Source organism: Musca domestica, unplaced genomic scaffold (assembly GCF_030504385.1).
Source record: "Musca domestica strain aabys unplaced genomic scaffold, Musca_domestica.polishedcontigs.V.1.1 224, whole genome shotgun sequence".
Taxonomy (NCBI): domain Eukaryota; kingdom Metazoa; phylum Arthropoda; class Insecta; order Diptera; family Muscidae; genus Musca; species Musca domestica.
Genome location: NW_026712266.1, coordinates 480,863 through 493,760, shown reverse-complemented (window position 1 = coordinate 493,760; position 12,898 = coordinate 480,863). Strand labels below are relative to the sequence as shown.

At 34.8% G+C, this 12,898-nt stretch overlaps 1 protein-coding gene and 1 long non-coding RNA gene across 3 annotated transcripts; both read right to left on the bottom strand.

Annotated features, from left to right (window-relative positions):
• Positions 1 to 417: 417 nt before the first annotated feature.
• On the bottom strand, positions 418 to 7,798 carry LOC131802702 (uncharacterized). The gene is made up of 2 exons (XM_059123124.1): positions 7,732 to 7,798; positions 418 to 1,238 (listed from the first exon to the last, which is right to left on the bottom strand). The coding sequence occupies exon 2, from the start codon at positions 1,226 to 1,228 to the stop codon at positions 518 to 520; it is 711 nt and encodes a 236-aa protein (XP_058979107.1). The 5' UTR covers positions 1,229 to 1,238; positions 7,732 to 7,798; the 3' UTR covers positions 418 to 517.
• A 663-nt stretch (positions 7,799 to 8,461) lies between these two features.
• On the bottom strand, positions 8,462 to 11,266 carry LOC131802703 (uncharacterized). 2 transcript variants are annotated; one of them, XR_009342336.1, is made up of 3 exons: positions 9,407 to 10,818; positions 8,885 to 9,212; positions 8,462 to 8,830 (listed from the first exon to the last, which is right to left on the bottom strand). It is a non-coding gene; the product is annotated as an uncharacterized LOC131802703 (long non-coding RNA). The 2 variants fall into 2 exon arrangements; XR_009342335.1 differs by having other exon boundaries at positions 8,885 to 11,266.
• Positions 11,267 to 12,898: the final 1,632 nt, after the last annotated feature.

The following is a 12,898-nucleotide window of genomic DNA, read 5'->3' as shown; positions in this document are numbered from 1 at the left end:
TTGAAACAATTCCGGTGAATAATGTCGCTAAAATCATTAAAATATCGAATATCGGGAGGTACCGTTATATGGGGGCTATAACGTGGACCTGCATAGACAATCTCCTTTCATAGGCTGTAGCATCCATTACTACCATCAAATACCAAATTTGAAAGAATCCCGGTGAATAATGTCGCTAAAATCATTGTACAAGTTCCAATACCGTCGTATGGACTTGTTGTGGTTCAAATTCTACTGAGTAGATTTTGAGCCGGAATTTATTGTTGCACAAAGACGAACAACAATATTGTTTAGCGAACTACAAACAAACACAAAAGTATTCTGGCGATACTTACGTTTGTTGTCTGCACAAAAGAAAAAGCACTTTAATAATTATTATTTCAAAGTTAAAATGACTCTGTCGGTCAACTTTTATTTATAAAAAATTCACAATCTTGATCTGGCGATCCACTTTTCTAAACTTCAAGAAGAAGAGTGCCAACCAAAACTCCTTGACGATGTAACCTCATCGATAGTTTTAATTATCGAGATCGATAAGGTCCATATCGATATCATCGTCTATGGGGTTGGGTCTATTCCCAACATGCCGGGCCCCTTGCACTGGTGCAACCGTTAAAGCCGTTGCTATTTTTTCGAGCACGCTCAGGAACCTGTCCATCATCTCTGGTTGCTGCAGTAAAGGTTTTTCTTCCCTTTTTCTTTCTCCGGGCTGTTGCTGTGGCTGTTGTGCGGCATGTTGATTTTGTTTTTTATTCTGTTTTTTGATTGTTTTATCTCGCCGATGTTTGTTGTTTGTTTGTGTTTTCTGCACACCAATCTGTTGTTTGTTCTCATGCTGCTTCCGCTTTTTTTGCTTTGGTGCAGTTTCAGTGACAGTGTGCGCGTGCCGTGTCTGCAGTTGAGCAAGAATTTGTTGTTGCTGTTGGGTTTGCTGCGCTCTTTGATTGGCATACGGGTGATACCTGGCAAACCCTATGCCACTGTCAATTAGACCTGCCACTACAGGACGATGCAGCATCGTATTGTGCCGAGAACCACACATACGACATGTCCCTGGCCAGGAACAAAATCTCGCTACGTGGTTCCGTCCGAGGCAGTTCTTGCAGTATCTGCGAGCCAATACCACACTCTCTCTTTGCTCCACCGTCATCACTTGAAAAGCGGGACAGTTCCTCAGGTGATGAATACCGTAGCAAACCTGACAGACTTCACCTTGGCCCATATTCATTATTATGTAACTGCAAGAAATATTTGAAAGAAAAAATATCCAAGAGAAAAAAGGGTGCCATTAAAGGCATTGTCTGTTAGATATTTGACCATGATTGGGGCACGCATACACATATATTACATTCTACTGACAACCACTGACTGGGAGTACACATAACTTCACAATAGGACGAGATATGATACCTGCTGTAGTTTTTACATCAACTACTCTTACGTGTTGATCGTGCCCTTCATGCACTTTTACCACACGTCCCATTTTCCAGTCATTCGGAGGTAGCAGTTCATCTTTTACTAGTACCAAGTCATTCTCTTGAATATTTCGTTTAGGATATTGCCATTTGTATCTCTTATGGAGTTCCTGGATATATTCTGTTTTCCATCTCTTAGCAAAGGTATGATGTAGGGCTTTTATTTTTTCCCAACGATTTATTAACGATAAATCGTCAATAGGCATTTCCGGAGCGAATAATAATGGTCCACCTCTTAGAAAGTGTGCTGGAGTTAAAGCCTCTAAATCTTCCGGATCCTCTGACAATGGTGTTAAAGGCCTAGAGTTTAATACACTCTCTATTCTCACTAAAACAGTGGCAAATTCCTCAAAATTGAACTTTCTTTCAGACATTATCTTTTTGAAATGTGTCTTAAAACTTTTAACTCCTGCTTCCCATAATCCGCCCATGTGTGGAGCGCTAGGTGGAATAAACTTCCACTCGAAGCCATTAACAATATACTTCTCTGAAATTTCTTTGGAGGATTTTTTTATAAATTCATGATATTCCCTCGAGAGAGTACGACTGGCACCCACAAAATTGGTTCCATTATCTGACATTAAACATCTAGGCAAACCTCTTCTACCTATGAATCGCGTAAATGTTGCAAGAAACGCTTCTGTGGATAGTGACGAACACGCTTCAAGATGTATGGCTTTTGTCGAAAAACACACAAATATACATACATACGACTTTTGATACGGTGAATTTCTCAAATTGCCACTTTTAATTTGAAACGGACCTGCAAAGTCTGTTCCAACATAGGTAAAGGGAAGTGAAAAAGAAGTTCTCTCTAAAGGCAATGCAGCCATTATCTGTGATTTAACATTCTGTTTGTATCTTGCACAAATTACACAATTATGTACTACTTTTTTAACGGTTCTTCTTAGTCTAGGGATGTAAAATTGCCGTTGAACCATGGACATCATAAGTCTTACATCAGCATGCATTAATGTTTTGTGGATAAATTCCAAGAATATATTACATAAATGAGACGAACTTGGCATTATTACTGGAAATCGTTCGTCATTAGATACATTTGCATTAGCTAGACGTCCATTAACTCTCATTACCCCATTCTCATCCAAAAATGGATTCAAAGCACGTAACGGACTTTTTCGTGATATAATTTTCGAATTAATTAAATCATTATATTCTTGGGGATAATGAACCCTTTGCGCCATTCGGGCTAGAACCATCTTAGCGTGATTCAACTCATCTTGAGATAGAAGTTTTCCACTTCCTCCATCTGAATATTCATTTTTTCTTCGCTTATTCTTCATACGATACATATATCCTATAATCCACAATGTTCTGTTATAAGAAGAAAATTTTTGAATCATTTCTTTATAATCATCTTTCTCTATAATTGGTGCACAATGTACTTCAATATTTCGCTTTTCTGGCGGATCTTTCGATACCATATTAGATTCTGGCCAATTATTACCAGGACTTAATAACCACATTGGGCCATTCCACCATAGCGAACATTTACTTAATTCTACAGAATTACAACCTCTTGTTCCAAGGTCTGCAGGATTACATTTCGAAGAAACATGTCTCCAAGTTGCATTTTCGACATTTTTGAATATAGTTGCGGTTCTATTTGCAACATAAGTATTCCATGTGGATGGATGTTTTTGCAACCATGCCAATACAATTGTTGAATCTGTCCACATATGGACAGAATAATTTTTCACATCTAATTTGGAGACAACATACTTCATTAAAGATGAGAGCAATACGGCACCACAAAGCTCTAATCTTGGCAAGCTTACTCTTTTTAATGGAGCAACTTTACTTTTCGCTATTAATAAGTTTACTGATGACTTTGATTCTGTGTCCATTCGAACGTATACTGCGGCACAATACGCTTTCTCAGAAGCGTCACAAAATCCATGAAATTGTATATTGCCCTCTAGGCAATAATTAATCCATCTTGGTATTTGAATAGAATCAACACATGAAAATTGATCCAAAAATGTTTTCCATTTAGTATACGTGGATGAACTTACTCTTTCATCCCAATTAACACCTTCTAACCAAAGGTCTTGCAACAAAATTTTTGCCTGTATAATTAAAGGCGTTAACCACCCTGCTGGGTCAAATAATTTCGAAATGGTTGACAAGATTTTCCTTTTAGTTATCGGGGTAGTCACCTCTAGTGACTTCATATTATAAGAAAATGAGTCAGTTAAGGCATTCCAACGAATACCTAATGTCTTTGTTGAACTCATATCTATAATTCTTAAAAATTCTTCATTTAACAAATCTTCTGATCGGACATTAGAAAGAAGGGTCGGATGATTTGCCGTTATCTTCTTTAACGGAAATCCAGCCGAATTCAAAACACAAATTAATTGTTTTTCCGCCTCCAAAGCTGAGGCAAGAGTATGACCTCCAGTCAATACATCATCAACATATATCTCATTTTTAATTATTTTCGATGCAATTGGGTATTTATCTTTTGACTCTTCCGCCAATTGCAACAATGTGCGAATCGCCAAATAAGGTGCACAGTTTATACCAAAGGTAATAGTACACAATTCATAATCTTTAATATCACTCTGACCTTCTTTTCTAAATAAAATTCTCTGGTATTGCCGATCAGAATCATGAACACATATCTGTCGGTACATTTTCTCAATGTCACCGTTAAACACATACTTATACAGGCGCCAATTCAAAATTACAGACACTAAATCATTTTGTAATATTGGCCCTGTATGTAAAATATCGTTTAAAGAATAAGAGCTTTTTGTCTTACTCGATCCATTAAACACCACTCTCACTTTAGTACTAGAACTTTCTGGGCGAAAGACTGCATGATGCGGTAAATAATATGAAAAATATTTCCCACCAGTACATATTTCTCTTGATTCTGTGGGTTTCATATGACCCAATGACAAATATTCATTTAATACTTCATTATATGACTCCTCAAGGTCTACATTCTTGCTTAACTTTACTTCCATATGTTCATATTGTTTCTTTGCTTTGAATCTGGACGAATCTAGGTACATTTTTTGAGGAAATTCTTCTTTGAAAGGTAATTTACAACGAATCTTCCATCTGATCGACGGTATGTCGTGTTGGTGTAAAATTTCTCGCAATATTCGTCTGATTTCGTGGAAATGGGCACTTCACTTATTTCTTCTTGTTCCCAAAACTTTCTCAATAATTGACTAACGTCATCTTCAGAATTATTTTTTATTTCTATAGACGCTAAACAAATTTCATTGGCTGATATTGGCCCATAGATATACCAACCGTATATCGAATTTTGAGCTATCATATTGCCCAATATGTTCTTTCTAACTCCCTCTAGGATTATATATGGGATAACATCGCTACCTATAAGCATATCAATTTGAGCAGAAATCATAAATCCTGGATCTGCTAACTTCAAATCCTTAATACTTCCCAAATCTGAAATTTTAATAGTCTGCGTCGGCAATAAACTTGTCAAATTTTGCACAACTAATGCTTCTGCTTCAAATTCAGTTTCATTTATTTCTGAACACAACGTCAGAACACATTTTTTATTTGAATTAGCCACGACTGTTCCACTCAGTCCACTAATCTTGAAACTAGCTTTTTCAGTTAATATGCCAATTCGTTTAATTATTTTTTGAGTAACGAATGTTCGTTTCGAAGCTGAGTCAATGAGAGCTCTAACCGTAAATATTTCCCCAGAATATTTTACTTTTACTAGAGCTGTAGGCAGCATAACGTCATCATGACTTACTGACACATGTGTTTCCACATTAGAAGTTTGAGCTACAGAATTGGACGAACATGGCATTTCTTCTACAATATTCTCTGTGGTAACTAGAGCATTTGTTTGGCGTCCATTTTCAGAACGATAAGTGTTTTGACTTTCTCTTGCTACCAATCTTGGCTGTGTAGATCTCTCTTGAACGTTATTTGGTAAATGCAGTTTAGTGTGGTGTTTCTTTTTGCAAAACATACACCTATGCACACTAACGCATTCCTGAGAAATGTGTCCATAAATAAGACAATTGTTACACAATCTTTTTTCTCTTGCAAATTCAATTCTCTGATTTACACTCATACTATTAAATCTTGAACAATTCTTTAAAATATGATTTCTATTACACATGATACATCTATTCGATTGTGTCGATTGCGCATTTTGATGCGCTTGAAATTCATCATTAAAGGCAGTTGAAGCTGCTATATTTCTTAGACTGTCTATTCTCTCTAGGACTCTATGTCTGTTTTTAGAAAATCGTCCATTTGTGACCATTTGGGTAGCTCTGAATGTGATTCGAGCGATTGTTCCCAAAGAGTCAGAGTTTCAACCGGAAGCTTAGTTGAACACAAATATATCAAAATAGGATCCCATTGATCTACTTGCACCTTATGTGCTTTTAATATAGCTAGACAGTCGCTAACTGTTGATTGAATTCTTTTTATATCTCTGCTAGATTCAGTCTTTGCTGCCGAAAGATTGAATAAAATCTTTAATTGATTATCTACCAGTACCCTCACATTTTCGTATCGCACTGATAATGCTTCCCATGCCAACGAAAAATTCTGATCAGATAACGGGTACCGATCAACAATTCTACCAGCCTCACCCTTTGTTTTGTTACGCAAATGATAGAGTTTTTGCGCAGGTGTGAGTCTGGGATGATTTCCATATATGGCTGTAAACATGTCTCTAAAAGTTGGCCACTGTTCATAACTTCCGTAGAAGTCTTGAGTGTCACAAGGTGGCACTTTAATACAAATTTCCGACATGTCAAAGGTTGTACCCGGAGGATACACAGCTGAGCTGTGAAACAGTGACGGATTTGTAACATCGCCTCTAGCGGTATTATTTTGATTTTGTTTTCTTTTCTTCAAAATCTCTAATAATTTAGCTTTTGTAGTTTGATATTTGTCCCTGAGGGACTCAAATATTTTTCTGGCTTCTAATTTATAAGCCTTTTCTTCTTCTTCCTCTATTTCTGCTAAATATACACATTCAAATGCACTGCGTGCATTGTGCCAATCTTCATCAATGGATTCTAGTTTGGTTTCTATTAAAGAATCCGAAAATAGTTCCTCGGGAGTATTCTCCAATTGAATGCACATATTCATAAGGCTGTCGGTTTCGTATTCAAATTTAGCACAAATTGTTGAATCCATTTTGTTTTTCTATTTATTTTTTATGTATATTTATATGAGGTTTATTTATTGTTATTTATTATATTTTATTTACTTTTTTTTTATTATTATTTTTTTTATTATTATTATTTATTATACAAACAAATTATAATTATCACTTTATTTATTTTTAATAAATAAAATGAAATTATTTCCGTAAATGTTTTTGATTTGCCGTATAATATTATTTTTCTCAGCAAAGTTTAATTTGTTTTTAAACTTATTGAAAAAATGATTTTTTTGATTTTATGATTTGTTTATTTAATTATTATTATTATTATTTTAACTTTTATTATCTTATTATTTATTTTTATTCAAAATTATTTATGTGTATTATTATATTTTATTGATTCAATAATTTATGCAAAGTTTTATACGTTACGTCAGAAACTTGCGTTACGTTAGCGAGTAATTGCACAACTTTTCTGACCCAGCAGCTGATCGATAGTCGATATGGTAAGCACAACAGACGGATCGATCTGGCACAATAAACATATGTCAAAAGATTGTTTATTACAAATGGCACAAATGACGAATGCGACAAATGTAACACAAAACAAAATGAAATAAATGCCAAAAAAATGATGGAGAAAATGAAAGTGATTGTGGTGTTTTATAATGGTGTTAGTGTATGTGTTTTCGACAGTGTTAATAAACAATGAATACAAACAAATATCTCTTTTTTTCTAACTTCACACAAACGATTTCTTTTGGAAATGGCAGTGTTGATTTGTTGAATGTATGTGTGTCTACGACAAACAACACAAAAGCCGCCACATTCGAACACAGATGAAAACACAACAACACTTCTTACTACTTTCAAATTAATTTTAAATTAAAATTAGTGCTTTTTTTGGAAAATATTTTTGGCAAATAAGCCGATTCTTTATTTTTTGGACTCGAAGGACCATGTACAAGTTCCAATACCGTCGTATGGACTTGTTGTGGTTCAAATTCTACTGAGTAGATTTTGAGCCGGAATTTATTGTTGCACAAAGACGAACAACAATATTGTTTAGCGAACTACAAACAAACACAAAAGTATTCTGGCGATACTTACGTTTGTTGTCTGCACAAAAGAAAAAGCACTTTAATAATTATTATTTCAAAGTTAAAATGACTCTGTCGGTCAACTTTTATTTATAAAAAATTCACAATCTTGATCTGGCGATCCACTTTTCTAAACTTCAAGAAGAAGAGTGCCAACCAAAACTCCTTGACGATGTAACCTCATCGATAGTTTTAATTATCGAGATCGATAAGGTCCATATCGATATCATCGTCTATGGGGTTGGGTCTATTCCCAACAATCATCAAAATATCGAATATCAGGAGGTATCGTTATTTGGGCGTTATACCAAAACGTCGATCACATGACCCATTTTCAATACCAAAATTCCTGCAGACATAAAATACATTCAAGTAAAATTTTAACAATGTACTTCAATTCGTTCGGAAGCTAGAGTGATTTCCATAGACGGATAGACGGACGGACGTCGCTTAATCGACATAGAATTTTATGCTGATCAAGACTATAATACTAAAATGTAAAATGTCTAAAATGTATATTTCGAGTTGTTACAAACGAAATGACAAACTTACAGCCAGTTCCACGATATCGAAAGAACACATTCGCACAACTTTTACACGACAAACAGCTGATTTCTGTTCCACTAAAATCCATCAGAACGAAAATTTGCACGAAAATCAAAGCGAACGAAAACGTAAGCATTTCAGTGTAATTTTGCGTTCCACTATCTTTTTTCTGTCAAAATGTCAAAATCAGTCACTTGTGTGTTTGCTATCGTATAATAACAATTAAGGAAAAATTTTTTAACATAAACATTGCTTGATTGAAAATGGAAACAAAAATGTAAGTAAAAATAATAAATGCAATTTAATATGTGAACAACAAATATATATTTTTTTATTTTCTCAATTCCAGCACGAAAAAATCATCAACTACACAGCTGCGGGCACTAGTTGAGTATATGGAGGAGAATCCTGTGTTCGCCAGAGGAGTGCCAATTTTTGGAAGCAGCAGAAGTTTTAAATCGGGGCGGATTTGGGTAGTTCTGCAACCGGGCACCCACTTCTCTTCCATCATATCCAAAAAAAAACCGAAAACTTCCTTCGACACACGAAAATTGGCCACAAACCTAAAAAAAAACATTTTTATTATTTCAAAAATGTAAAAATACAATCATACTTACTGGTTGTTAGGTACTTCAAATAAATTCGAAGCATCTCTTAAATGCCTCCGTGGCACATTTTGAACCTCCTCCACATCATCCATATAAAATAGGGCTACGGAAATATTCCTTTTTTTATTTTCTAAGAGCACAAATAGTTTGAACACAATCACTAGAAATTTTTTTTGTTTGTTTATTTACAATTTGTTTGTTTACAACTGAAATGTCAGTTGAGACAGAGCCACTGCTGCTTTTTCGCGTTTAAATTAGACATTTGGCGCTTTTTTTGCCTTATTTCGCGATTAATTTTTCCAAAAAAAAATATTTAGCAACACTGAATCACGTAAGGCTATGCGAAAGAAAGAACAAAAGTTAGTGGAACGCATTCTTATACGAAAGTGAGTGAGTAGCCTTCGTTCGCACAAATTTTCTTTCGAGATCGTGGAACAGGCTGTTAATATACCCTCCATACTATGGTGGAGGGTATAAAAAGTTATATATTATGGGATTTGGTAATCAATTTATAAAGTGGTAAAACCTTACCTTATTAGAAGATTCTATATTCACGATTGACACACGATTGCTCTATGTATTGTGGTTGCCGTAGGTTGAAGAGTCTAGATTCAACTACCTGATTATACTACCAGTTTTAGAAAACTTTCAAAAATTGGACCTGGATTATAAGACGATACTGATGAATAAACCCAAAATTTATGGTGGTAAGGACAAATGTATTCTCTAACCAACGGTATGGTATGTAAAAAGGAAATGATTAATCAGTTGCCAGAAAAATATTGCCTGCGACGACTCCTGAAGGTTGGTAAACAGCTTGCCGCCCAGTAACAAGTGCAGATTCAAGTGTCGAACTACTTAAAGACGCTATTCCTGGATAACTTTAACAGCAGCTTGAAGTCTCCTTCATTCTACAAATGGAAAATGAATCCTTGACAATCAATAATAAGAGGTATCGGAGTATGACAAGTTCTGGCGTACAAGTACTCCCTTCGTTCCTAACCAGCATCATGAATCAAAGCCTATCCGTAGACCTTAACCCAATACACGAAATGGTACCAACATGGGTCATGGCGTCAGGATCCTTTGGCCTTTTTGTACTATTGGGGCTTATTTGTTAATCTGGAGAATATTGTCAATATTGCATCGAAACGCTCCTTCCTGTCTATTCCTCAAAGTGGACCAATATGACCCATATTCTGTAGCAAATATTCTGGATGTAATGCAAAGATTTCTGTAAAATTTTATGGTACTATATATGATAAAAACTATAGTGTCTTTACTAGAATGTCCAATCGATTAATCGTTGTTCAATAAATCGGAAAATTTTTTTTCGAATAATTTTTCGATGAAGAAAAATTACTAAATTTCGAATATTGAATAATCGATTAATTTTAACCGATTAATCGATCTAAAATATTTTAATACATTTTTGATTTCTGATTTTTTGATCAAGTGTTTGTGTTTTGTTTACATATAAATTTATGGTTAAATTTCATGACGCACATTCACTTGAAGAAAAGTGAGAATTTCTATATGAAATAAATATAAATTTAATTTAAACATTTGTTAAGCAAACCACATTGTCAAAGTTTTTAATATGACATACAAAAAATGATACAAATAAAAATAGTTTTTTCTTTAAGAATGAGTTTGTTTGGGCAACTTTTTCCAAAAGATGGAAACAATACAAAATGCAACAAATGTTCCAAAGATTACAAAATTGTATGTGCCTCCACTTCTACGCTTATTTGTCATTTGCGTCAAGTGCATAATACTATTATAGATGAAGCACCATCTGCTAAAGTCACAACTGGGCCTATGACTAAATATATATAAAAATGCATATTGTTTTTAAAGCATTATTTTAAAAGATCTGACTAAAAGCATTTTAAATAAACAAGATCTCATTTCATATTTACCTAATTATTTTGTTAAACGTTGTTGAATTCACTTGAATTATTATTTTATGTTTGTTTGTGTTTTTTTTTTTTTTTTTTTTGGAATCGGTTATTGATTACGCCGTCACGACGAGGTTGGTACGATACCTGTAGTATGCATGTACCATTGCTGTGTAGTCGATTGTTAGTTATCGATAATTATTTTGAGTTCCTTGTTGTTTTCCATTTCTTTTGTTCTTGTAGTGTTGTGATATGAGTGATGTGATTCCGGGTTATAGCTGTATGTGGTTTTTATGAATGAAGTCGCACAATTCACGAAAGTTTTCACAGGCAAAACTTTTGAGTACTGCAGGTAAGTTTGAAAATTTTGTAAAGAAATTGTAATTCATTCTGTCATTATTGTATTTAGGGCAGATAAAAATCTGGTGGTTTTCCGTGTTTGGCGTGTTGCATATTTCGCATAGGTTGGAGTTTTCAGCATTGATGAGGGACAGGTAAGTTTTTTCCATATGTATGACCAGTGAGAAGTCTGTTTATAACCTTAATTTCTCCAGGTGGCATGTTGAATCCTGAAAACCAATGGCGGTTTGGTGGCTCTGGGAAGAATTGTGAGAAGTAAGTGCCTTTACTGATTGAAATATGTTTATAATTCTCCTTCCATTCACTCCATAGATGTTGGTGGATTAGGGAGCGAGCATCTTTTATCGACAGGCCTGTTTGTATGATTGAACCGACTTCAGCTGCATGTTTGGCGAAAAAGTCTGCACGTTCATTAGCAGCAATGCCTATATGCGAGGGAATCCAGATGATGGTGAGTTGTGTTAGACTTGAGTTGTTTACCTTTTGTAGAATATTGTTGGCCAGGTAGTTTTGGGTATCATTTTGTTTTAAAATTAGACATGCATTTTTACTATCGGTAAGAATGGTGGCTTTTCTGATGTTGTCTTCTATCATTATGTCTATTGCCTTATTGATGGCGTGTAATTCTCCCATAAGTGATGACATTTTTGCCGGTATTTTGAATAAGAAGTTTTGATTTTTTGAGATATTGCATATTGCACAACCAGTCGTAGTACTGGAAATCGAGGCATCGGTTGCCCATATCGTGTGTCCTGTGTTTTGAAGTCGTTCAGTTTTTTCTTGCAATATTACTCTATAAAATTCATTGGGTTGTGTATTTTTTGTAGAGTTAAATAAGTTTAAGAAGAAAGTGAATTTACTGCTGGGATATTCTCTCTGATTCACTATAGTTTCGTCGAAAATGTGTTTAAATTTCATGTAGATTAAACCCAAACTGGTCTTGTTGGTAGGGTTGTTTGTAATATTTTGGTATAACTGTCGGTTGTGACACTTAAATTTTATTAATTCCTTTGCGGTAAGATACTGAGATCGTTGTTCTGGTGGTAACATCACAGCTAGTGCGTAGATTGCCTGCACAGGTGTTGACGGTGTTAGACCAAGACTTCTTCTTAACATCTGATTTTGAAAAGTTGTAAGCTTTTTGTTCAAATACGTTGGCATATGAGCCATTGAAGAAATACAATACTCTGTTTTCGAGAAGACTAGTGATTTGGCTAGATTTATTGATATATTTGGAAGTAAACCATGTTTTAAATTGTTGATCATTTTATTGCATTCAATGAAGAATTGCATGAGTGAATAACTTCCTCATAATGCTCTTTCAGGGATAAGCTGTTTTTAATGTGTCTTCCTAAAAACTTTATGCTGCTGACAGGTGTAATTTGGGTACCTTGTAAGGCGATGGATGGTATTTTTCGCGGACCTTTAGCTATATACATAACGGACGTTTTATTAGTGTTGTAGGTGAGGTTCAGGCGGGATAATAGAAATTGAAGTTCGATGGCTTTTTGTTGCAAATTTTGATTAGCCAATTCGAAATGCTTATGAGCTGATAGTAATACAAAATCATCTGCAAATTGAAACAAATGCGTGTTTTCATCAGATATCCCATGTAGACCAAGGGTATATATATTAAAAGGAAGGGGACTTAGACAACTGCCTTGTGGTAGCCCGTTGTAGATTTCAATTGATTCATTTCCCATTACGATGGTTCTTTTGCTTAGAAAATTTATGATCCAATCAGCGATATCTGTCGGACAGT